This window comes from Nomascus leucogenys, chromosome 19 (genome assembly GCF_006542625.1).
Source record: "Nomascus leucogenys isolate Asia chromosome 19, Asia_NLE_v1, whole genome shotgun sequence".
Taxonomy (NCBI): Eukaryota; Metazoa; Chordata; class Mammalia; order Primates; family Hylobatidae; genus Nomascus; species Nomascus leucogenys.
The window spans coordinates 1,344,700-1,371,554 of record NC_044399.1 but is presented as its reverse complement, the minus strand read 5'-3'; the positions used below and the strand labels follow the sequence as shown (position 1 = coordinate 1,371,554).

The window sequence follows — 26,855 nt, the reverse complement described above, 5'->3', positions numbered from 1 at the left end:
ACATTTTATATAAGAAAAAATTGATGCCCGCAGTTGAAATCTCACAGCTAAATATGGCAGAGCTAGAGCCAAAGCCCTGAGGCCTGGTGACCTGTGCTGGGCTCTGCCCTCCACCAGCTGGAGTCTCACCTGCCGGCCGGCCTTACCTAGCATCCAGAGTCACCTGCAGGCCACCCTCACCTGCTGGCTCGCCGTGTTTCTGGGAGGGGGACTGGGCCACATCAGAGAGAGTCTTGTTTATGGGGCCTAAGCTGACGTTGCTTCCATCCAGCAAGCCCTGTGAGTAAGGACAGATTGTAGGATGGGGATTGGTGGCAGGCAGAGGAGAGCATGAGGAAGATTTGGGAGAAGGTGGGCGTTGGTCTTTCGAGAGCGTCCCCGACGGTTTGGCTGCGCGCTGGCAGGTTTCTGAGGGCGGTCGTGGGGAAGTGCTTTTGCACAATACTGGTGCTGCTCCACCTGCATGAGCGACCCAGCTTGGTCCAGGCTCCACAGGTTCCTTAGGAAAATCGCGTGGAAGATGCTGAATCTCGTGCGCTGAGAAAGTGGGTTTCTGTTTCAGAGGCCTTGTCTGTCTTGGTGATCTGGAAGCAGGAGTTCTCTGCAGGCCCATCTGCATTCTCAGAGGGCGCCGTGCCTGGCTGTTGTTACTCTGTCCTCACACGTGCCATAGACTGGGATCTCAGCGGCATCCAGTGGCATCCAGTGTCACCTGTCTCCTCTTTACCTGCTTCTGCATAAAGGGAACTAAAGTGAAGTTACAGGTGGGGGGGGTGAGGGGGAGAGGCGGCAGGACTGAGCCTTGGGGTACAGGTGTTGCAGCTTTTCTTGGCTGCCCGAAGTGTGTGTGATGTGGCATGGCCCCAGGGGAGGTCATTGCTGCCCGAGGACTGACCGAGCCATGCGAAGGTGGGGTCACCCGTGTCCTGGCCTCTTCATGGTGCAGCGCCACAGGTTCCTCCCAGATCCCAGAGGGAGGCCAGCCAGCAGCTTGCAGGCACTGTTTGTTAAAATACAGATAGAGAGGTCTGGTGCACACCTGTAATCCCAGCACTTCCGGAGCTGGAGGCAGGAGGAGCGCTTGAGCCCAGGAGGCTGACGCTGCAGTGAGCAATGGTTATACCACTGCACTCCAGCCTGGGCTGCAGAGTGAGACTCTGTCTCTAAAATAAAAAAATAAAATACACATAGATACATCTTTGGCTTTTAGTAATGTAAAAATGTTTCTACCCTTTTTAGTTAATTCACCAGAAACAAAAGAAAACGTTTCCTTGGAATTTTTTCTATTTTGTTCATTGCTTTCTCCTTTGGAATTAGGAACACTGTAAAACGTGTAGATAGATTGAACACGTGAATACTAAGGATAAGCACCTGAGCGAATGAGAGGTGCAAATACACGGTCCCCTTTTCAGAATTGCCTGTTAGGTCAGGGGCTGCCAGGAAGGAGGAGACCCTGGAAGGTGAGCTGTTCCTCATGTGAGTTCTGATGTGCCTGCTGCAAGGCTGGAAACTCCTGTGCTGGGGATGGGTGAGGTACGTCTTTGTGCTTTCAACACTTGACCAGACCAAATTTCTGTCTTTGTAGTAATGAGCTGAGCATGAAGACAGATTCCCGCCTAAACTTGCTGGACGACGGGACCCTGATGATCCAGAACACACAGGAGACGGACCAGGGTATCTACCAGTGCATGGCAAAGAACGTGGCCGGAGAGGTGAAGACGCACGAGGTGACCCTCAGGTACTTCGGGTCTCCAGGTATGTGGTGGGCATTTCACACCTGGATTCCATCCAGAATTGTTGTCCCCCACTATCTGCCTTCTCCTTTCCTTGCACCCCAACTCAGTAAAATAAGAATGAACACTGAAGTCTGAAATTGAAGCTCCAATACCAGGGTTGGCTCACAAAGCTTTCAAAGCGCAGCGTCGTAGATGAACCGTGAGCGGTGCTGTGGTCCCCAGTTAGCCCCTCATCTGGGGACACACTCATAGTCCACACAGCCGGGGCAGTCCATGCTGTGAGCCCAGCCCATTGAGAGAGGGCCTTGGGAACCTGGAGAGACTGTGCCACACCTTAACGCACTGACCCCACCCCCCAGGCGCCATCTGAAGGGACAGCTACTCAGCCACAGCCAGCTGTTGCCATGTGGTAACAAGATCTCTATTTTGCTAAGGGTTTGGATTATGTAAAAGAAACCACAAATCTAGATTTTTATCCAATATTTTCATGTTTAAGATAATGGCACCTAAATTTAAAACATATAAAAACTGTCTCAGCTGCATCAAGTCCAGCTGTGGCCTCTCATCCATCTGGGCCCCACCAGGTTGCAAACTCTGCTCTGATCCACCTGTGTTATCCATGGCCATTGCTCAGAAGAGGAGCTGGGCCCTTGCAGAACAGCGGAGTGAGGCGTTGGGTGTACCCACCACGGCTCTGGGAAATGATGCAGATCACTTCACGCCTCTGGACGGGTCTGCCTGTCCCCCTGTGCAGAAGCCGGTAGAGTCGGAGCCCTTACCCAGGGAGGCTGCAGGTGTAACTTCCTCTCTGAAACCTTCTGGCTGCCGTTAGCTTCAGCCACAAATCATGCCAGGGTTGCTGTTTCCCTGGTATTTTGTATTTCAGGCCATTATGGTTATAAAACCTTTTGTTTGGCAATGTAAATGGTTTTGGTATTTCTTGTTTAAATCCCAGCTCCTTAATTGGCCTGGTCTCTGCATCACCTGGTACATCCCAGCATAGACACAATCAACGGTTACCAGTGACTGAGAATTCCTGGCTATCACATTTCCGTTCAAAGGAAAGCCCAAGGATATAGTACTGCTGAATCAAAGCCCTTAATCAAACAACGTTCCACATTTTTAGCATAAGGCATTCAGCATCTTTCCAAATTCAGAGTGCTGTGGGCCTGTGCAGAGAAATTAAGACACAGCCGCTGCTCATAGAAGGAGTATGGGCTCTATTTTTAAGGAATTAAAAAATCCACAAAATAGGGAGAAAAAGTTATGTAGGTACTGTTAAGTATATGTTATAGACAAAGGAGAACAACCATGGATTATGAGTAATGAACTACTTAGGAAGAGTTACTATGTTTGTAGTTTGATTGATTCCTGGACAGGAATGTTTAGCCAGCTCTTTATGGCTAGAGAGTTCCAAATTTCACTCCTTTTGATCTGAATTGTGTCTTTCTCAGGAACAACAGCCCTATTTAGTATACTAGTCTGAGCATGTGGGTGTAGCTCCCTCAGATACACATGAAGAGTCTCCTGCCATCCAGTGCACAGGGAGTCACTGCAGCATGGGGGAACCAGCCCTGAGAAGCCCAGAAGCCTAGGCCAGGCTGACGCACTGCAGCCTGCAGTTCACACCGGCCTACTGCCTGTTTTTCCTAAGGTCTATGAACTAAGAATACTTTTCTACAATTTTAAATGATCAAAACTTTTGAAAGAAGAACAATGTCTTACGACCACATGACAGCTAGAGGAAATTCAGGCGTCATTGTCTGTGATAAAGTTTTCTTGGAGCATGACCACACTCATTCTTTTGTGCAAGGTCTATGGCTGCTTGTAAGCTACCATGGCAGAGTTGAGTAGTAGCAACAAAACCTGTGTGGCCTTCAAAACTTAAAACAGGACCAGTCTGGCCCTTTACAGAAAAAAATGGCCAACTGCTGTCACAGACTATGGTAATAATGTATAGTAATAGGAATAGAGTGACATGTAGGTCTCCGTGGGCCATAAAGGGGCGTATCGCACCGAGTATCCTGAAGCTCTGTGATTAGGGGCATATAAAAAGTTTGCAATTTTAATCTTTCTGATGAATTACATTTTTGATCAGTAACACTTCTATCTCTATCAGTGCTTTTTGCTTCAAGGTAAATTTGTTGTAAGATAAATAGAGCAGCCTCTACTTGATTCGTATTGTCAGGTGTGTCATTTCCCACCATTTTTCTCGGAGCCTTTTCACGTACATATGTTTGAGATGTTTAATATAAATAACATAGAGCTAGAAATTTAAAAAAAAATCCTAAGTTTTTCTTAAAGTTAATCCATTTAAATATGTTTATTGTAGTTAACAATACGAGATTTATAAATTCTACCTTGTATTTTGAACTGTTTGTCCAAACTTTTCTATGTTTCTTTAGTTGGAAATAATTATTTTTCATATTTGCTCCCACTACTAGTTTGGACACTATATGCCCATTTCTGTTCTTTTAGTGGTTAGCCTAGAAAATTTTAAATGCATTCTTAAATGGCCGAAATCTAAAGTTAGTATAACCTTCCCCTGTAACGTGCATTCATCCCTCTGAGTTGCTGTGCTTAGTTCTGTTGTTTTTTTTTTTTTTTTAACCTATAAACATTATTATTTTGTTCTCCCAGTGTTTGTCTGGATGCATCCGCGTGGTTCCCACTTCCTTTGTCCTTCCTTTGTTCATCTCAGCTCTTCTGTTGGGGATCACCTTCCTTCTGCCTGATGTGGGGGGAGTTGGGCAGCAAGCTCATGTGAGGACCAGATTTTGGTGAACAATACTTGAATGAGATTTATTTCTCTCTTTTACTGGGCATCGTTCCCTGGGTGGGGCAGGCAGGTTTTGAAGTTAGTTCTTTCTCATGCCAAGGGTACAGCACTGTGGGGATGCAGCTGCTGTTCAGTTTTCTGTTGGACTTCTCTTCATGGGCCTATGTTGATCTGTGTCTTGTCTTCTGTATCACATGAGGCTCTTAAGGCTAAATCTAAGTTGTAAGGGTCTGCAAATGCCCTCAAGGCTGACTTTGACTTTGGTGTTTGTACTTCTGTGAGTAGCTTCATGGTTTCCAGTTTGTTATTCTGATAGAAATAGTAATATTAAATGTCATTTCTGTATTTTTTATAATTTATACTTAAATATTTGATTAACCCAGCTTACATATTAACATATATAAAAAAGGTAGAAAGTCTTCCTCCTGGCTCTTTTCATTGTCCACTCAATTCCTGTTCCCTTCCCCTCTTCCCAAAATGCTTAGTAGTTTCTTCCCTATCTATATACAAAAAAATGTAAGCATATTTGAGGCAAGTGATTTTTCTTAGATGATATCTTAGAAATCTTTCTAGTCTTTCCCTTTTAATACATGAGTTTTCTTACTCTCTTTCTTTCTATAGCTGCATAGAATTCCATGATCTAAATGCACCATAATTTATTTAACGAGTTCTCTTTTGGAGTGAGTTTAGATTTTTTTCCAAATCTTTAGCTATCACAGTTCTGTATTCTTTATTCAAAAGCCTTTGGGCCAGATGTCTTTTGATATCCAGAAACTTGGGGAAATTTTTAGAAGGGTAGCATAGTGTAAAATCCACATACCAGTTTAGACTGTCAGCAGAGTCTGGGATAGTGCCCTGTAATCAATGTATTAATATCCTATAGCAAACTGTATGGATATTCACAGAAAGTAGAATAAAGACTATAAGTAGCCTTATGCTAGATAGATCCAGTTTTGCAAACAAATAAGTTATGAAGAAATAATGATTTTTGGAGCTTTCTGAATTTTAGCATGGCGGATAAGGATGGTTGACCTGAAGAAACAACAGGGCAAAAGGAAAACAAAAATTATTTATTTATTTATTTATTTATTTAGACAGAGTCTCACTCTTGCCCAGGCTGGTGTGCAGTGGTAAGATCTCAGCTCACTGCAACCTCTGCCTCCCTGGTTCAAGTGATTCTTCTGCCAGAGCCTGCCGAGTAGCTGGGATTACAGGTGTGCGCCACCATACTGGCTAATTTTTGTATTTTTGGTAGAGGCAGGGTTTCGCCATGTTGGCCAGGCTGGTCTCGAATTCCTGACGTCAGGCGGTTGCCCACCTCAGCCTCTCAAAGTGCTGGGATTACAGGCATGAGCCACCACGTCTGGCCCAAACAAAAATTCATTTGGACATATGACATTTTATGTGCTTGTAAAAATATCTATGGATTAAGTTTCTAGCAGAATATATATATTTTTAAATTTTACTTTAAGTTCTGGGATATATGTGCTGAATGTGCACGTATGTTACATAGGTATACATGTGCCATGGTAGTTTGCTGCCACCTATCAACCTGTCATCTAGGTTTTAAGCCCCGCAGGCATTAGATATTTGTCCTAATGCTCTCTGCCCCCTTTCCCCCAACCCTCCAACAGGCCCGATGTTTGATGTGCCGCTCCCTGTGTCCATGTGTTCTCACTGTTCAACTCCCACTTATGAATGAGAACATGCGGTGTTTGGTTTTCTGTCCCTGTTTAGTTTGCTGAGGATGATGGTTTCCAGCTTTTTCCATGTTCCTGCAAAGGACATGAACTCATTCTTTTTTATGGCTGCATAGTATTCCATGGTGTGTATGTGCTACGTTTTCTTTATCCAGTCTATTATTGATGGGCATTTGGGTTGGTTCCAAGTCTTTGCTATTGTGAGTAGTGCTGCAATAAACATAACATGTGCGTGTGTCTTTATAGTAGAATGACTTATAATCCATTGGGTATATACCCAATAATGGGATTGCTGGGTCAAATTATATTTCTGGTTCTAGATCCTTGAGGAATCGCCACACTGTCTTCCACAATGGTTGAACTAATTTACACTCCCACCAACAGCGTAAAAACGTTCCTATTTCTTTGCATCCTTGCCGACATCTGTTGTTTCCAGACTTTTTAATGATCGCCATTCTAACTGGCATGAGATGGTATCTCATTGTGGTTTTGATTCGCATTTCTCTAATGACCAGTGATGATGAGCTTTTTTTTCATGTGTTTGTTGGCCATATAAATTTCTTTTGAGGAGTGTCTGTTCATATCCTTAACCCACTTTTAGATGGGGTTGTTTTTTTCTTGTAAATTTGTTTAAGCTCCGTAGATTCTGGAATTAGACCTTTGTCAGATTGAGAGATTGCAAAAATTTTCTCCCATTCTATAGGTTGTCTGTTCACTCTGACGATAGTTTCTTTTCTTGTGCAGAAGCTCTTTAATGTAATTAGATTCCATTTGTCACTTTTGGCTTTTGTTGCAATTGCTTTTGGTGTTTTAGTCACAAAGTCTTTGCCCATGCCTGTGTCCTGAATGTTATTGCCTAGGTTTTCTTCTACTGTTTTTATGGTTTTAGGTTTTATGTTTAAGTCTTTAACCCATCTTTGAGTTAATTTTTGTATAAGCTGTAAGGAAGGGGTCCAGTTTCTGTTTTCTGCATATGGCTAGCCAGTTTTCCCAGCACCATGTATTAAATAGGGAATCCTTTCCCCATTGCTTGTTTTTGTCAGGTTTGTGAAAAGATCAGATGGTTGTAGATGTGTGGTGTTATTTCTGAGGCTTCTGTTCTGTTCTATTGTCTATATCTCTGTTTTGGTACCACTATCATGCTGTTTTGGTTACTGTATCCTTGTAGTATAGTTTGAAATCAGGTAGCATGATGCCTCCAGCTTTGTTCTTTTTGCTTAGGATTGTCTTGGCTATACGGGCTCCTTTTTGGTCCATATGAAATTTAAAGTAGTTTTTTCTAGTTCTGTGAAGAAAGTCAGTGGTAACTTGATGAGAATAGCATTGAATCTATAAATTACTTTGGGCAGTATGGCCATTTTCACAATATTGATTCTTCCTATCCATGAGCATGGAATGTTTTTCCATTTGTTTGTATCCTCTCTTATTTCCTTGAGCAGTGGTTTGTAGTTCACCTTAAAGAGGTCCTTCAAGTCCCTTGTAAGTTGTGTTCCTAGGTATTTTATTTTCTTTGTAGCAATCATGAATGGGAGTTCACTTATGATTTGGCTCTCTGCTTGTCCATTATTGGTGTATAGGAATGCTTGTGATTTTTGCACATTGATTTTGTGCCCTGAGACTTTGCTGAAGTTGTTTATAAGCTTAAGGAGTTTTGGGGCTGAGATGTTGGGGTTTTCTAAATATACAATCATGTCATCTGCAAACAGAGACAATTTGACTTCCTCTCTTCCTATTTGAATACCCTCTTAGGAGGGTGTATATATCCAGGAATTTACCCATTTCTTCTAGATTTTCTAGTTCATTTGTGTAGAGGTGTTTATAGTATTCTTCGATGGTAGTTTGTATTTCTTTGGGATCAGGGGTGATATCCCCTTTATCATTTTTTATCCTATTTGATTCTTCTCTCTTTTCTTCTTCATTAGTCTGGCTAGCAGTCTATCTAATCCATTTGTCAAACCGATTAACAAAATATGTATTTTGTTAATCTTTCCAAATTAATCCAGCTCCTGAATTCATTTTTTAAAGGTTTTTCGTGTCTCTATCTCCTTCAGTTATGCTCTAATCTTAGTTATTTCTTGTCCTCTGCTAGCTTTTGTTTGGCAGGGTAATTTCTGGGCAATAGAGTGTGCACATCTTCAGTGTCGGCATGCATTGCCACGTCTCTGCAGGTGGGCTGGGCCAGGGTGTGCTCCCACTGCCAGCGTGGGAGAGTTCTGTTTCCACACAAACTCACGCATGAAAGACATTCATAACTGTATGGACTTTTTTTCTGGATTTAAATTTGAAAAATATTATTTCTTGCTTGCTTTTAATTTGCATTTTTTGTGAGTAAATTTGATATTTTGGTATACTCTAAATATACTTCACTAACAATAATTTGTGCTAATAAGAGCTACTAGCAAGGTCTAACAAGATTGACATAATGTATTTTATTTAGAAATAAGAACGCTCCATGGAGTTCAGCACATGTTTTAAGAAAAAGCGCTTCCTAATTAGCTCTTCCTAACCAATCATGGTTGCTCACTTTTCTCAGGTGGCCTGCATTTTGTCTGACCCGAGGCTGTGAACCATTTTTATTGTCTGCACATTTCTTTAAAAAGAAAATATGCAGCTACGTTGTGTTTGTTTTGCCTATTTTGGTGGTAAATAGAATTAATAGCCTGACATAGGAAAAATCAAGCAAAAACCATTTCAAACCGGGAGAAATTAATTGAGAATTTCTGTTTAATTGTGACAGCTCGACCCACTTTTGTAATCCAGCCACAGAATACAGAGGTGCTGGTTGGGGAGAGCGTCACGCTGGAGTGCAGCGCCACAGGCCACCCCCCGCCGCGGATCTCCTGGACGAGAGGTGACCGCACGCCCTTGCCAGTCGACCCGCGAGTGAACATCACACCTTCTGGCGGGCTTTACATACAGAACGTCGTCCAGGAGGACAGCGGAGAATATGCGTGCTCTGCGACCAACAACCTTGACAGCGTCCATGCCACTGCGTTCATCATCGTCCAGGGTGGGTATCCATCCTCTGTGCCAGAGCCAGGGCTCAGCCCCATCCTCACCCCTCCACCAGCTCGCACTGCCGTACCCACAAACGCTCCATACAATCTTCTGCCCTGTCCACTTCACTCGGTTTATTTTTATCCATTATACTCCCATTGGACTAAATACAGATGATTGCAATTTGTAGATTTTTGGAACAGAAGGCTCTGTAGTATGGGCTTTGTGTGCTGGCTGTCGTGTCTCTGTACCTCCAGCACCTGGCCGGCAGGAGTGTCTGTCAGATAAGTGAGAGAGAGAGAGAGAGAGAGAGTGTGTGTGTGTGTGTGTGTGCACGCATGCATGCACGTGTGCAGTAAGGTGGTTGATACACCTTGCAGCCAGCTTTGAATCCTTCCCTAAGATCAGTTTTGGATGTAATCTCCTGGGAGTATTCATCGTTTTACGCCTTCTGCCATGGATTTCTACATTGCTTAATTGACTGTAAAATGAGTTATCCTTGTGAAGTGGGACGTTTGTTGGAAAACATTCAAACAATACAGAAGTGCAAAAGATAAATTAGTAGACATGATATTAGAGATAGAGAAATCATTTCCTTCTGCCAGCCTCTCTTCAACCCTTTCCTGTCTCACTGGCAATCTGTCGAGAATCTTTCTGATTTTCTTTGCATGTACAGCAATGCAACTGTGTTATATGGATTTACTTTTTTTGTGGCTGTTACTTTTATAAAAATGGAATCATACCAGACAATACTATTCTGTAAGTTATGTTTTTCATCCAGTGATAATAACCACTATCATCATACACAGCTGTACCAGATGGCATTTTTTTAAGCATTTGCAAATATTAATCTAGGGTGAGGATTGAGAGGAATCATTGTAAGTTGGCCTGGTGTCCACGAGCTGCAGTGTGGCCTCATCTGTGCCTCGTGTGCATTGCAGCTGGCGGTGTGGTTGAACAGTCTTTGTGTGCTTTCCAGGGTGATGCTGAAAACACACCCGTCCTTCATCTTCTTTCTGTTTCGCTCCCATCTTCTCCTGTGCCCTCTGCCTCTTTCTGACTCTTCGTTGTAGATGTTGCTCCTAATGGTCAGGTGTCTGCCAAGACTGTGGTCATTTTCTTGGTGGCGTTTTTACCCCATGCTGTCTTTTACATGTCCTGTTTCGCATGCTTTCTCTCCGGAAGCTCTTCCTCAGTTCACTGTGACGCCTCAGGACAGAGTCGTTATCGAGGGCCAGACCGTGGATTTCCAGTGTGAAGCCAAGGGCAACCCGCCGCCTGTCATCGCTTGGACCAAGGGAGGTAAGAGCCAGGCCCCGGCCCTTTGCCTGCTCCCTCCGCAGCCACAGTCACAGGAAGCACACATTTCCACTGTGCCCAGGGAACCCCAGCATGTTCTGGACAGGGCTGAGCTGGGACTGGATTCCACAGGACCAAGGCACTGGGAAATGCAGAGGCGTCTGCACATCCCCCGCGGCTTCCTGTCCATGCATGGCCGTCCCTCATGGACATCATGGCAGGAAACGCTTAAGCTCTGTCATTATAGAAGAGACTTGGGGTTCCTGCCTTTGACTCCCTCACACCTGCCTTGTTTCAGATAGTTTCTAGGATGTGCTTTTAAGTAGCATCTTGAAGGAATCTATTTGCATGGAGGATAGAATTTTGACTGGAAACAGTCATGGAATATATTGAAACAGATGAACAGCTTTTGCTTTGACTTTGCTTCCCAGAGCCCTCACTGTCACCTCCCCATTCTGCGTCATGACCTTTCATCACATTCTTTGCCTACAGTCCTAGCCTTCTTCCTTCAATGGGAAAGTCGCTGGGCACGTTACTGCATAAAGGCACAGCCCGGATGGGGGTTGGGGTGAGGGCAGGAGCTGAAACTGCTGGAGAAGGAGCTACGCAGACCTCCTGTTCCTGTCCTGGGATGCAAGCAGTGACCCTGAGACCTCCTGGCCACTCCAGCTTGCACTAAATGGCCAGCCCATCCCTTCAGCCCTCTGAGGGGCCCCACCCAGGGCTCCTGAAAGTCTTTGGGGAGGAGGCCTGTGCCTGCATCACACGCCCTGGACTTCCCTTTTCTCAGGCAGTTATGGGCGAGAACAGGAGAGGTTTATCCCCGAAAGGAACATGCTGGGGCCTCACTTGACTCTTCGTCACCTCCAGCGCTCGATCCTCTCCCCGGTTCTCCCAGCTGGCCATCCGCCCCCCTCGGACTCCCCGAGTCCCCATGTCCTCCTGGCTCCCTGTGTAGTGCTTTTCCCTCTGTTCTCTGCCCCTGTCAGCCCCTCTCTCTGAGTTATGGGTGTGGGGACATTCAGGTATCACCATGGTGTCTGCTGGGGAGGCAAAGATTTGCTTATGCAGGGCCAGGCCAAATTATTCGGCGCCTGACCCAGGTGGAGACAAGCTTGTGTGATCACGCTGTCAGTGTGAGAGCAGGAGTTCTGCATACGTCCAAGTGTCCAGTGTAACGGACCCATACCCTTGCAGGGAGCCAGCTCTCCGTGGACCGGCGGCACCTGGTCCTGTCATCGGGAACACTTAGAATCTCCGGAGTTGCCCTCCACGACCAGGGCCAGTACGAATGCCAGGCTGTCAACATCATCGGCTCCCAGAAGGTCGTGGCCCACCTGACCGTGCAGCCCAGAGGTAGGTGCCGGGAGGTTGTGGACTGAATTGATTTTCTCAGATCGGTTATCAGGAGACACAGATTCTGCAGCTGACATTAGTATTACTCTTCGTTACAGAGCGTTGGCTCTTCTCTCTGCATTTCTGTCATTGTGCTTGCGCCCCCAGGGTGTCTGCATAGTAGCTCATTCAATTTCTGTCCCTTTAGCGGGTGAAAACATTTGCTTATTTTTCAGTGATGGTTGTTTTTAACTTGGTTAAGACTGACTTGTTAAAGTAAAATCTATTAGTTTTTTTTTTCCCTTGGTTAATTAAGATTATTTTAGAAAAGTGTATTTCTAACTGCCCTTTCTAGGGTGGTTATTTAAGTAACACAGTCTAATCAAGTCAGCTCCCAAGGCACAGACCCCAGATGATGTGTCATGAGGCCAAATCCGGTTTCTCTCCCATCTGCCTGCTCATCCTTGGACCCTGGTCTTCCTCTTGTTCTTTTTGGATGTCGCCTTTGCCTGTTCTCTCCAATGAGAAGAATCCCCGCAACCTCATGTCCCTCCTGACAGAGTCAGCGTAGCACTGATTGTGGCCTCTGCAAGAGCGAAGGCCCCTGGCCCAGCCCCCGTGTTGCAGGTGTACTATGCTAACTCCAGTGTTAGCATGAGTGGCCCCCAGAGCTGAGCAATCCATGTCGCCACAGACCCTGAGCTTGTCGTGGGGCCCATGGGGAGCGAGGCAGAGATGTTGTGCGGGGAGGATAGGGCTGGATTTCCTTGTGTCCCTTTGGGGATGTCCTGAGACTGTGCGGACCTCTAGAAGGGGCTTCCCTCTGCCTGTTACCAGTAGGCTGTTGATGACCGACCCGCCAGATTGGCTCGGCGTTTCTTGGGTTTGCCCTTTGCGTCCCTGACCTAGCAGGACTCTGGGTGCCTGTGTAGAGAATGTGGGGGTGGGATTCCTGAGCGGCTCTCCAGATCCTGGCACTCAGCCGTGCTCCTGCTTTTTCAGAGGAGGAAGCTCCCCTCTGTTTCCTTCTCAGAGAGTCGGGCTCTCCCCAGAGCTTGTTGTCCTCTGTGGGCCCTGCGGCACAGCATATGGCTGAGACTGCCCCACCATCAATGAGGGGCTGGGGGCTGGAGGACATGGCAGCCAGCCCGTCCTGGGCCCTGCAGCTGTCTGTCTCTGAGCAGGGAAGACACTGGTTACGCTTTACTCTCCTTGCCCTGGGAGGCGGGCGGATCTTCCCTGGGACCTTTCAGGCTCCCCTGCCCTGCACAGAGGCCGCTGGGAGGCAGAGGAAGGGCCCATTCTGAAACTGACTGCGAGCTCCCAGCATCCCTGTGTGGGCCTGATGGAGGGCAGGGGATTTTGTTCTTCTGAAGTTTTTTGATGTAATTGACTCATTTTCCTGGATTTTCTACATCTGCCTTCCAGTCACCCCAGTGTTTGCCAGCATTCCCAGCGACACAACGGTAGAGGTGGGCGCCAATGTGCAGCTCCCGTGCAGCTCCCAGGGCGAGCCCGAGCCAGCCATCACCTGGAACAAGGTAGGCGGGCCGGTGCCCGAGCCAGCCACCACCCAGACACAAGATAGACGGGCTGGCACCCACACCACCCACCACCTGGAACAAGGTAGGTGGGCTGGTGCCCGAGCCAGCCACCACCCAGACACAAGGTAGACGGGCTGGCACCCACACCACCCACCACCTGGAACAAGGTAGGCGGGCCAGTGCCCACGCCCCAGCCTCCCCTCTGCTGTGGGGTGTGATGGGCTGGACAGCTGCCGCCTGCCCACTTCCTCTATAGACTTTCTGTAGCAGAAAGAAAAACATTCAGATCGTAAGCCTTGAGGTAAAAATACTCTCAGGGCATCCTTACTAATAAGAACAAAACAAACTTGGAGCATTCCGTTTCTTTAATCTTTTCAATAACAAAAGCAAAGAAAAACCCTCTTATAGAACTATGGTCTCATCATCAATAAGGAAGGGTTTTCATCGTTATTTCATTTTTTTGCTGTTTTTATTAAGCTCAGTAGGAAAATGTGGGTAGCACTCACACACCATGACCTGTGTTTCTGTGAAATCCCTCCTGGGAGCACAGGGCCGGCCACATTGGTCCCCATGGAAGGAGAGTGCTCAGTGGAGATGGTCCCGTCCTCCACCTGCATCCCTGCACCGCCCTGTGAATCTATGCGTCCTTTCCTTCCTCGCCGCACACACCCCAGGCATCTGCTCGTGCTCCTGCCTCAGCTGGGAGGTCACCTGTCCCTCTGTGTCTGCCTCTGAATCCTTCTTTGCCGTCGGCGCCAGTGCCCTCTGTTTCTGAGACATTCCTAGGTCACTTTGTAGGGCCCCCACCATAGCGGGTGTCTAAGGGAGTCATCATTGGTACCTCTTCTCATTGTGGAAAATCATCCTTGCCTCAAGCTATCAAGCTCTGTTCTCCCGAAGAATGAGATGTGGGAAGAGTTTATCTCGCCAGCTTGGCATTGGGAGAATTGACCACGTCTCCTTCCCTTTCCAGGCCTGGATGGATCTGAGCGCAGCCTGGGAGCTTCTCCATTTGAAATGCTAACAAATGGCTCCCCTCCCCCAACCCTAGGTCAGATAACTTCTGCTTCTTAGTCTTATTTCTAATACCGTTTTCATTCTGTTTTGCTCCAGGATGGGGTTCAGGTGACAGAAAGTGGAAAATTTCACATCAGCCCTGAAGGATTCTTGACCATCAATGACGTTGGCCCCGCAGATGCAGGTCGCTATGAGTGTGTGGCCCGGAACACCATCGGGTCGGCTTCGGTGAGCATGGTGCTCAGTGTGAACGGTAAGATGCCACATGCCCACATCTACCCACATGGTATCCACAGAGAAAGCCCGCAGGCCCCTAGTGTGGTCCCAGGCCAATTGGCTTAGGCTGTTCAGAATTATTCAGAAGACAAAGCATCCTTGATTCCCAGGTGGGGACACTCTCCTGATGAATGGCCGGGCTGCTCACCAGCCCCTCCCCTCCACTCAGGCTCCTGCAGGCCCTGCTGCCCGTCCACTGGGCAACGCCTTACCCTGCAGCCCGTCCACTGGGCAACGCCTTACCCTGCAGCCCGTCCACTGGGCAACGCCTTACCCTGCAGCCCGTCCACTGGGCAACGCCTTACCCTGCAGCCCGTCCACTGGGCAACGCCTTACCCTGCAGCCCGTCCACTGGGCAACGCCTTACCCTGTAGCCCGTCCACTGGGCAACGTCTTACCCTGCAGCCCGTCCACTGGGCAACGTCTTACTCTGCAGCCCGTCCACTGGGCAACGTCTTACCCTGCAGCCCGTCCACTGGGCAGAGCTTTGCTCGGGGGTCGTCCACATCTGTCCAGAAATGACCGGGTGTATTTTACAGTTACAATTTGGCAAATGTGGTTGCTTGGAGATTCTGATTCCTTAGCTGCGGTTTCTCTCTCCTCGGGCTTTGGCCAGGAATGCTCTGGAAGCATCTTTCAGTGGGAACCTCTAGGTGCTCGTAGGCAGCTTACATAGATCCAGTCGGTGGTCCTAGAGCCGTCCTGACTCCATGCCTGCATCTGCCTGTTTGCATCCTGGTCCCCCCCCACTTCCATCCCACTCCCCCGAGGCCCTTGGCACCTTGTCTGGGTTCTTGTAACAGAGGCCTGGGTCACTCTGGCCCCTCTTTCTCAACCCACAGACCCCATGATGCCCATGATGTGTCCCTGACCCTTCTCCATGCCTCCTGTGGCCACCAGGGTGACACTCACACCCTTTAGCTTTGCATGGAGTCTTTACGGTGTGACCCAAACCTGTGCCTCATCAGAGGTGTGTTCCCCACTCCAGCTCTGTCCCCCTAGAGTTAACAACACTCTGAGAATGCGCACAAACCCCCCTTCGCGGGGTAAAGGACCCTCTGGCCATCACCCCACTCCCCGCAGGCGCTGGCTGTCCCCGGGGCCTCCACTGTGCCTCTATTTTTGCCTTATCCACTCTCATTGTGACTGATCCGCCTTCTCCATGGGACTTGTTAACAAACAGGAAGAGTGACCCCACTCAGTGCCATGGACATGGCTGACATAAATGTGAACCGTAAGGGAATTCCTCAAAGACTTTTAAGAATTATTTAGGAAAAGTCTTAAGTGACCTTACTTTCCCATTATATGTAGAGTGTGGAATGTAAAGTTGATGTAAAATTAAGTTGATGAAACTTAGAAACCAGTGGATTATTTTAAATTAATATTTGTTTTTTGTGTGAAAAATGCTACCTTAACATGAATTAATTACATCTGAAATTTAATCTCTGCCCATAATTCCATCCCCCAAAAATACCATTATTAATATTATGGTTGGATTCCTTTTCTTTTTATAAAAAGGTAGATAAAGAAATGCTTTTGGATTATTTTTCTGTGATCATTGCTTACAGAAAAACAAATTCAACTTAAACCATTAATAAGAATGAAATGTTAGAGTCATAAAATTATATAAAATTGTATGTCTCATTTATCTACCTATTGGCATAAAAATATTGCATTCCAAAAATTAGTAAATTTGGGCTCTGAGATACACTCCAAAAAGTAAGGTTTCTGCCTAGCTGAAATTCTTTTCAGCCATTTGAGTTGTCCATGTGTACATACCTCAAATATGCAGAATAGCCAATCAGCTCACCTAATCCACATGCCTGTGATGTTTGTTAGCGGTGAAGTAAATCAGGCTGGAGGTGTCCATCCATAGCTCTGTGTGAACACATGTCGTAAGAAGATGGTTCAGAAGGGCCCTCGGGTTGGCCCAGTTATCACCAATAGTCGCTACAGCTTGGTCATTCGTTCAGCAAATGCCTTCGTGGGCTGGACTCTGTCCTCAGTGCTGAGCCAGGTGTGCCAGGCGCTCGGCTTCATGGAGTTAGATCCTGGTGGAGAGATGAGTAAGAAGCAGTGAGATGAGCAGTCATGCTCAGATAGTGAGGAGTCCGTGAGGAACCGCAGGGCAAAGCATGGGCTGGAGGGGGAAGCAGAGGGGGTCAGCACTCACCTGCTTATTGAATTCTGAACAGAAGGAGCCACGGGGAGATGGGGAGTGGCAGGGAGCAGCCTGGTCCAGGAGAGTAGAGGGGTGGGGTTCTGGGATCAGAATGAGCCTGATGCCGGGGGGGTGGGGAGCACAGGGCTAGGGCAGTCTTGGGGGGTCCTGGTGCTGACCGGGCTGCAGAGTGCGACTGTCCTTGCAGACATACCGGGACGCCATGAGGAAGTTCCCAGCAGAGGAGCACCGTGAGCTGGTCTACTTTCCTAAGATTCGGCTTGGGCTGTGGATGAAGGGTCCGGGGCGAGGTGTCGGGAGGACAGCGGAGGGTGCCAGGCCAAGTGGGCGAAGGAGTGCCTGCACCCAGGCCCGCAGTTGGGGTCTGCGGGGCTGGTCCCTGGGCTTGCGGCCAGTAGCAGATCTGAGGGGCCTGGCAATAGTTGGCTTGCACTGTGGGGTGACTGCCGGGGTCCGCCAATGTCACCCATTGAGACCCAGAGACAGTTGGGGAGAAACCGGCCTGGGGAAGAAGAGATGGGGGAGTCCTGTTTGAGCATGGAAAAGGGAAAAGTCTGGAGTGGCTGGTGAGAGCCATGAAGTGAGCTGCAGGGAGAGGTCAGGACGATGGTGTAAAGTTGGGAATATGAAGACAACAGTGTGAAATGGAACCACGCAGGGAGATGCTGCAGAGGACAGAACACCGGGTCACCGTGCTGGAGCTCCAGCATCAGAGGCCTGGTGGGCAAGGCAGGATGAGCAAAAAGACACTGAGAGGGGATGCATGCAGAGACGGTAACAGAGAGCAAGGGTAGGACTGACCTGACCCAGAGAGAGAGAGAGAGAGAGAGAGAGCGAGCCCACAGCTGAAATGGAGTGCTCAGGAGAAGAGACAAGGAGAAAGCAAATCACAATGAGGGGGCAGGTCCTAGTGAGGAGAAGGCAGGTCCCAGTGAGGAGGGGGCAGGTCCCTGTCAGGAGGGGGCAGGTCCCAGTGAGGAGGGGGCAGGTCCCTGTCAGGAGGGGGCAGGTCCCAGTGAGGAGGGGGCAGGTCCCTGTCAGGTGGGGACAGGTTCCAGACAAGAGAGGCAGGTTCCTAATCGGGAAGGGACTCGGTCTCAGTCAGGAGGGGCAGGTTTCAGTCAGGAGGGGGCAGGTCCCCGCCCAGTCAGGAGGGGTAGGTTGCAGTTTAAAGAGTTCGTGTCCCTGTCAGGAGGGGGCAGGTCCCAGCCAGGAGGGGCCAAGTTTTAGTCAGGAGGGGCCAGGTCGGTCCCTGTCAGCAGGGGGCAGGTTTCAGTCAGGAGAGGGCAGTTCTCAGTCAGAGGGGGTAGATCCTAGTCAGGAGGAGATAGGTCTGAGGCTGGAGGGGGTAGGCCCCTGTCCAAAGGGGGCAGGTTTCAGTCATGAGGGGGCAGGTTTCAGTCAGGAGGGGCCAGGTTCCTGTCAGGAGGGGGCAGGTCCCTGTCAGGAGGGGGCAGATTTTAGTCAGGAGTGTGCAGGTCTCTGTCATGAGGGGACCAGTTTTATTCAGGAGGGGACAGGTTTCAGGCAGGAGGGGACAGTTCCCTGTCGGGAGGGGATAGCTTTCTGTCAGGAGAGGGCAGGTCTCTGTCAAGAGGGAGCAGGTCCCCACAGAGGGCTGTGTCCCAGCAGCCAAGTGAAAGAAGCTTTTTTGTAAGGGTGTGTTGGGCTGTGTCAGCGTCTGTCAAAAGATTGTGTATGTTGAAGAAAAATGAAATCAGCTTTGGATTTATTGGGGTTCATGTCATTGGGTGAGATGGTTAGAGCTGTTTTCATCACTAAAAATAAAAGTTGGTTGGAATTAGTTTATATTATTTGGTAAAATATCAACTAGGGACTTACTATTAAGCAGAAAAGAATGACAAGAGGGAGCTAGAAAGAGGGCAGTCACTTTAGGGGTAGATAAGCTGTGTGATTCTGTGTGTGTGTGTTTCTGTGTTTGGTTTGATGTGTTTGTGTATGTTGTGTGTTTGTGTGGTGTTTGGGGTGTGTGTATGTCTGTGTGTGTTGTGTGGTGTGGCTGTGTATGTGTGTGTTTATATATAGTGTGATGAGTATGTGTGGTGTGTATCTGTGTGTATAGTGTCATGTGTATTTATATGTTTGGTGGGCTCTGTGTGTGTTATTTATAAGGTGCTGGGTGTGTTGTATTTGGTGTGTATGTGTGTCTAATGTGATGTGTATATGGTGTGTATCTGAGTGTAGTGTGATGGATGTGTGATTTTTGTGTGTATCTGCATATATAATCTGTGTGTGGTGTGCACATCATGTCCTATGTGTGGCGTGTGTCTGTGTTTAATGTGCTATGTAGGTGGGATGTATCAGGAGGGGGTAGGTCCCTGTCCGAAGGGGGCAGGTTTCAGTCAGGAGGGGCAGATCCGGTAAGGAGGGGCAGGTCCCAGTCAGGAGGGGCAGGTTTCTGTCAGGAGGGGCAGGTGTGTGTGTGTCTGTGTATAATGTGCAGTGAGTGGTGCATACCTCTGGCGTGTTTGTGCAATGTGATTTGTGTGTGTGGTGTATGTGTGTTTGTGTGTACAATGTGATGTGTGTGTACAATGTGATGTGTGTGTATAATGTGATGTGTGTGGTGTGTGCGTATAATGTGATTTGTGTGTGTATAATGTGCTATATGTGTGGTGCGTGTGTGGTATGGATCTGTGTGTGGCGTGTGTGTGATGTGTTATGTGTGGCGTGGTGTGTCTGTATATAATGTTCTGTGTAGGTGGTGTATGTGTTCCTGTGTATATAGTGTGATGTGTGTGTGGTATGTGTTTGTGTGTCTAATGTGACGTGTATATAATATGCTGTGTGTGTGGTGCGTGTGTGGTATGGATCTGTGTGTGGTGTGCGTGGAATGTGCTATGTATAGTGTGTGTGTCTGTGTATAATGTTCTATGTAGGTGGTGTGTGTGCGCCTGTGTGTATAATGTGATTGTGTGTGTGTGGTGTGTGTGAGGAGGGAGTTGCCCTGTGTAATAATACAAGTCCACAGGTGGGAAGATGGGATCATGGAGGCAGCAGGTCTTTAAAGAGGGGAGTGGGTTAGGATCCTGGAGTCCAGGGAGGCTGTGGCCTTTGGTGAGAGGAATGGGCGAGATCTGCTGCACACTGAGGTGTCTCCGCAGACGTCTTGTCTGCTGGGCTGGCCACACAGGGAGGCCTCAGTCCACGCCTCCCCCATGCTGTCACATGTAGCGTAAGATCTTCCATGCTTCATGTTATAACTACTTCCTGTCTTCTTCTTAGGTATAACATGATTTCAAAAGCTAAGGTCTGTAATTTTCATGCTGTCTGAAACAGCTTCTAGTAGAATTTGTGATAAAATAATTTGAGTTTGGGTTTGAAAAATAGAAATAACATTTGGAGAAAAGTATGCCCTGTGGCTAAATGATGTAGTGTCTAGACATCATTTGATGAGTAATTGTGCAGTATTTTTCCTGGTAATACGCGACTTTGTATTTTCCTAGTTCCTGACGTCAGTCGAAATGGAGATCCGTTTGTAGCTACCTCCATCGTGGAAGCGATTGCGACTGTTGACAGAGCTATAAACTCAACCCGAACACATTTGTTTGACAGGTATCGTGGGGCTGTGAACACGCTGACCCTCACATCACTGAGCTTTAGGGTGAAGGTGGGAGTGATTAAAGAATGCATGCAGTTCTAGTATACAAATTTTGATTTGATATCTGATGACCAACAGGTTTAATTTAAAAATCATGAACAACATGGCATCTGAGTTTTCTGGGGGTTGAAATAACAGAAGGATGTGTGCTTTTCAAATAGAATTTGGCTATGATCCACAACCAAAACATTTTTTGAAAATTTCAACTCATTCCTTTGGCTTATGACTAAATGATTTGGCAAAAACAAATAGTTTAAAAGTCATTAGTGTATTTGTTCATGTTGCTGATTCCAAAGCAGTTTTTCTGCATCTTATGTGAAGTGCAATATCTGTGATTTTCTCTATTGACTTAATTAATTATTTGTTTTTAGTGTCTTCCGGTTTTTGTCTGTTTGTTTTGTTTTTGTTTTGTTGCCTCCCACTTCGGATGAGGAAGGTATAGTACATTACGTTGTAGAAAGTAGCTGTAGAAATATTAATAGCAATGATTATATTTTTGGGTACTATGAATTTTATCTTCAGTAATTTGTTTCATTCTTCCTTTTTTTCTCCCTAAACTCTGGTTAGCCGTCCTCGTTCTCCAAATGATTTGCTGGCCTTGTTCCGGTATCCGAGGGATCCTTACACAGTTGAACAGGCACGGGCGGGAGAAATCTTTGAACGGACGTTGCAGCTCATTCAGGAGCACGTGCAGCATGGCTTGATGGTCGACCTCAACGGAACAAGTCAGTGCCAAAGCCTCTTCTTCCTCCTCCATGGCCTGAGTAATGGGGTTGAACACGCCTCAGTTAAGTCACATTCCTAGGGAAGAGTTCCAGCATTTTCTTTCCCACTGTGCTTATGAACTGTGAAATTATTTCCTTAAACTGTGATTCCTCTTGAGCCGTACAGCCCTGTCGCTCTCACTTTGGTTTAATAGGAATCTCTGGGGGATGTGAAGTCCCTTGGAGTGCTGGTCAGGCTACAGCAGGTCCACCTGCCCCCAGTGGGTTATGCAAGCCCAGTCCCTCTGCAACAAATGAGCCGCAAGGGAGGACTTGGCGGCGTGCCTACTCCCTGAGTGACGTTGTGTCCTGGGAACGCGGTGCCATGCATATTAGGAGGGCTCTTTCTGAAGAGTCCCGGGTCTGTGAAACCAGCTGATGAGATCACCTCGGGCTGGTGTGGAAATGCTGTTGGGGGAGGTTTGTCCCCCACTCACTCTGCTCTGGCACTTTGCCGTTGCCCAGTGAATAACAGATGCCTTTACATGTCATGATTGTCCTTGCTGGTAGTTGTACTATTGATGAACCCATAGAGGACCCTGACTTTCTTATGTAAAAACATCATTTTCAGCAGCAGCTGGTTACTCACGGTTCTGTACACACACACACACACACACACACACACACACGTACACGTACACACACAGAGCATGGAAGAGAATGTAACAATAGCTGTCCCTGTGGGATGAAAGAACTGCTTTATAATTTCTCAGTTTTCCAAATTGTCTTCGATGAGCACATATTTTACAATTAGGGCAAAAGATGTTCTTCAAGTGTTGAGTGAAAGAGACGTGGAATTGAGACCTGTAGGGTGATTTATCCCCGTCTTCAGAGTAGAGTGTTGCTCTGAGCCGGCCCCGTCCTGTTAGGTTTTGGAGCCCTGTTGGTGCTGAAGCCCAAGCACCAGCCAATGTGAAGCTGTGCGTTCCGCAGCTCCTGCTTCCTGGTCCTCTCCTGGCCTCTCACGGCTGGGGGCGGGGGCGGGGCAGGAAGTGTTGGAGTTGGAGGCCTCTGGATGTTTTTGCTTTTCTTGATGGATGAAACTCCAGCCTCACCTCCCGGGCACATTCTTGGGGAGAAGCATCAGAGCCCATTTTGTTATTTCAACAAGTATTTATTGGGTACTTTCTGCTTGTCAGGTGCAGGGGGAGACTAGGATGAGAGGTACCAGGCATGTGGGGTCCCAGCCCCTTCCCAAGTCCCTGGTGCCAGTCTCCTGGTAGAAAGGCCATGTTCTCGTCTCCAGAGAATGACGAGGGAGTCACTAAGTGTAATTTCTTGCTACTCCCACCTTTCTTCATTTAGTTACAGGATCAGATCTTTAAACATTACTGTGGCAGCCCAGCAAGTGGGTTCTGCCGCCACCACAGAAATAAAGCCATCTGGAAACGTCTCCTCAAAGCCAGTCTGTTGGAAGTTGTTCCTTGTGAGGAATTGCATGTCCATTGTGTGTCATTACATGCCAATTATAGAAAGATTTAGACTCAGGGAAAGACAGAAAGGAAAGAGTAAAATCACCCCAACAATGTGAAATCATTTTATACATTTGCTGTTTACCCAAGCAGCAGTTCGATGCACATGCAGGCACTCATTTCTTCACTTGTTCGTTCCACCTGCCTGTCAGGGCACACCCTCTATGCCAGTCATTGTCCCGGGTCAGGGCCTACAGCCACAAACGGAAGAAATAAAAACCTCAGCCCTCAAAGATCAGACCTTCCAGAGAAATGCAGACAGAAAACCAGAGAGGCCCCTGCACGTAAGAAGCCCAAGCGAGTGACCCAGAGAGAACCAGCAGGCGGGAGGTGGGTGGTGCCCTGGGTGGGATGGGGTGCTGTTCCCCGTGGGCGAAGGTGACATGTGAGCAGGGACCCCACAAGGGCGAGGGGGCCTCCCTGGAGCATCTGAGGGGACCACACATGCAGGGTCTTGGAGGTGGTGCCCGTTGGGGCACAGTGGAACAGCAGGTGGTCAGTGTGGCTGGAAAGGGGGTGGGGAAGGGCTGATAAAGTCAAGGAGATTTGTGCTCCACCAGAAAGGGCCTGGGAGCAAATACAAGGATATGCTGTTGGCTCTGTATGAAATGGGAACCTCAGGGTTTCCTGCAGAGAAGTAACATGGTTTGATGCATTTTCAAGCATCGGGATGGGTGACCACTCCGCATGGGGTGAGGACAGATGTGGGCAAACTAGTCCTGGGAAACTGGGGCCAGGGTCAGTGCCACCTGCTCTGGTTGGCGGGTCTGGTCTGCCTCTGAACCAATGGCTAACGCCATGGAAAAAGTGAATGTTCTGGAGGAAAGCCCAGAGACCAGCCCCGCAGCCCAGCCAGGCGTTCGGGAGGAAGTGCTTTTCCTCCTGGCGCTCTGCTTTCTTGGCTCTATGGATGTTCAGGATTGATAATTCTGTGAGACTTCCTAAGAGTAGCTGTGAAAATAGAGCCAGATGTTTCAGCTCACCCTTTCAGCCTCTGGGAAAAGTCAGACAGAACAGAACCAGCGGCTGAGGGGAGCCCGGGGCTCATGTTCCCTGCACAGGCCTTTCCCACCCAACACACCAGGGTGTGTGTTTCTGACTTATTCTCCCCAGCCTGGAAAATGCCTCACTTCCCATTCTGTGCATTCTTGGGTGGATGTTCTGGACACCACTTCCCCACAGAAAAGGGGCTGTCTTTTGTTTTCTTTAAAGGTGCCCATAGTGATACCTGTGATCTCGACAAGCAGAAACGGGCTGGAGAAACTTTAGAAAAAAGAGGCAGTGATGGCTTGGAACTCTGTGAGTGTGTGCACACGTGAGTGAGTGTGGCTCTGTAAGCATGTTTGCATGTGAGTGTGTGCATGTGTGAGTGGAAAACATTTAAGCATGCGTGTGTGTGCATGTGTAGCTTTTCAGCAGGCATGACATGTGCCTGGAAAGGAGGAGTGTTGAGGAAGGTGAAGAAGGCCTAGGATGTATGAATACGTGGGGGAAGCACTTTGGCGAACACAGAGATCTGAGGGTGTCTGACCCCAGGACGTGGAGTAGCTGTTGCTTGGAGCAGGTGTCTTGAAGGCGAAGACTAGGAGCTGAACTTAGGAAGATCTCTTTCATCTATGGAGTGACAGCCCAGGGTACCATGTTTGGAATTTCTTCTTTAGCTAGTGGGCAAAGTTGGAAGGTCTCTGAGCAAGAAGGTGACCTAGCCGGAGCCTGTGCGAGACTCGTGGGAGGGCGCGCTTGCTGTGGGGAGGGCCTGTGGATGGCCTTCACCAGGCAGGAAGCCCTTCTGGAATTGAAGGCCAGTGCCATGGAAATCAGTCCCAGGATTCTGCCAGAGGAATGGAGAGGAGGGCACAGGGGCTAGGAACGTTTTGGAGGCAGCGTGAAAGGAAGTGGCAATCTTCTGGACGTTGGGGGAAGCGCATGAAGCCTCAGTGGACCGAGATGTGCAGTGACAGGTGTCGGGAAATGCCCTGCTCGGCGGCATGTGGAGACTGATGGTGTGCACTCGTGTGGAGGTGTGGTGACTGTCTCTTACACAGGGCGTTTAAAGTTGGAACAGCGTCAGCCTGGACTGGTCAACGTGGGTCGGGCTCCATCAGTTAGGGGTCTCCCAGAGGAGAGCTGCTGGTTGAAACCATGAGACTGCTAAGTGGGGAAGGGAGACAGGGCCCAGAAACTGGGGCGGTGGAGAGAATACCTGTGTTTGGGGCTGGAGGAGGGGAGGAGCAGTTTTACCGAACAGGAGGTGAGCAGGTTTCCAGCAGGAAGCGCTCGTTGCATGGCGCACAACAGGTTTCATGAGCTGGGGGTAGATAGCCCCATGTCAGCGGCAGAGGTGCCAAGGGGTGCCGGGCCCTCACACATCCTCCAGGGGAACTGAGTGCCGTCTTGCTTTTCTCCATGTCCCAGGTTACCACTACAACGACCTGGTGTCTCCGCAGTACCTGAACCTCATCGCAAACCTGTCTGGCTGCACCGCCCACCGGCGCGTGAACAACTGCTCGGACATGTGCTTCCACCAGAAGTACCGGACGCATGACGGCACCTGCAACAACCTGCAGCACCCCATGTGGGGCGCCTCGCTGACCGCCTTCGAGCGCCTGCTGAAATCCGTGTACGAGAATGGCTTCAACACCCCTCGGGGCATCAACCCCCACCGACTGTACAACGGGCATGCACTTCCCATGCCGCGCCTGGTATCCACCACCCTGATCGGGACGGAGACCGTCACCCCCGACGAGCAGTTCACCCACATGCTGATGCAGTGGGGCCAGTTCCTGGACCACGACCTAGACTCCACGGTGGTGGCCCTGAGCCAGGCACGCTTCTCCGACGGACAGCACTGCAGCTCCGTGTGCAGCAACGACCCCCCCTGCTTCTCCGTCACGATCCCCTCCAATGACTCCCGGGCCAGGAGCGGGGCCCGCTGCATGTTCTTCGTGCGCTCCAGCCCCGTGTGCGGCAGCGGCATGACTTCGCTGCTCATGAACTCCGTGTACCCGCGGGAGCAGATCAACCAGCTCACCTCCTACATCGACGCATCCAACGTGTACGGCAGCACGGAGCATGAGGCCCGCAGCATCCGCGACCTGGCCAGCCACCGCGGCCTGCTGCGGCAGGGCATCGTGCAGCGCTCCGGGAAGCCGCTGCTCCCCTTCGCCACCGGGCCGCCCACTGAGTGCATGCGGGACGAGAACGAGAGCCCCATCCCCTGCTTCCTGGCCGGGGACCACCGCGCCAACGAGCAGCTGGGCCTGACCAGCATGCACACGCTGTGGTTCCGCGAGCACAACCGCATCGCCACGGAGCTGCTCAAGCTGAACCCGCACTGGGACGGCGACACCATCTACTATGAGACCAGGAAGATCGTGGGCGCGGAGATCCAGCACATCACCTACCAGCACTGGCTGCCGAAGATCCTGGGGGAGGTGGGCATGAGGACGCTGGGAGAGTACCAGGGTTACGACCCCGGCATCAATGCTGGCATCTTCAACGCCTTCGCCACCGCGGCCTTCAGGTTTGGCCACACACTCGTCAACCCACTGCTTTACCGGCTGGACGAGAACTTCCAGCCGATTGCACAAGGTCACCTCCCCCTTCACAAAGCTTTCTTCTCTCCCTTCCGGATTGTGAATGAGGGCGGCATCGACCCGCTTCTCAGGGGGCTGTTTGGGGTGGCGGGGAAAATGCGTGTGCCCTCGCAGCTGCTGAACACGGAGCTCACGGAGCGGCTGTTCTCCATGGCACACACGGTGGCTCTGGACCTGGCGGCCATCAACATCCAGCGCGGCCGGGACCACGGGATCCCGCCCTACCACGACTACAGGGTCTACTGCAACCTGTCGGCAGCACACACGTTCGAGGACCTGAAAAATGAGATAAAAAACCCTGAGATCCGGGAGAAACTGCAAAGGTGAGCTGAAGAGGCTGTGTGGAATGGCTCGTGTACCTAGGCACCTGGAACACCTGAACTGTGGTGTGTGTGTTATTTGTCTCTGTGTGTGAGTTTTGTTCGTGTCGTGCAGAGGTGAGGTGAAGGTCAAGTCCGTGAAGGTCAGGATGGGAAACTGCAGCCTCCCGTGGCTGCGTGGTTTTGGGGAGGGGCAGAGCCAGGGGTGGATGGACA

At 49.1% G+C, this 26,855-nt stretch overlaps 1 protein-coding gene across 1 annotated transcript in view; it reads left to right on the top strand.

The window, feature by feature from the left end:
- PXDN (peroxidasin) overlaps nt 1-26,855 on the top strand; it is a 69,136-nt gene that overhangs the window by 26,627 nt on the left and 15,654 nt on the right. Inside the window, exons 10-18 of the mRNA XM_030800562.1 lie at nt 1,586-1,755; nt 8,953-9,225; nt 10,398-10,514; nt 11,709-11,867; nt 13,275-13,387; nt 14,504-14,660; nt 20,333-20,441; nt 21,055-21,212; nt 25,139-26,642. Coding sequence (XP_030656422.1) covers nt 1,586-1,755; nt 8,953-9,225; nt 10,398-10,514; nt 11,709-11,867; nt 13,275-13,387; nt 14,504-14,660; nt 20,333-20,441; nt 21,055-21,212; nt 25,139-26,642 — 2,760 coding nt within the window. The remainder of the gene's footprint in view (nt 1-1,585; nt 1,756-8,952; nt 9,226-10,397; nt 10,515-11,708; nt 11,868-13,274; nt 13,388-14,503; nt 14,661-20,332; nt 20,442-21,054; nt 21,213-25,138; nt 26,643-26,855) is intronic.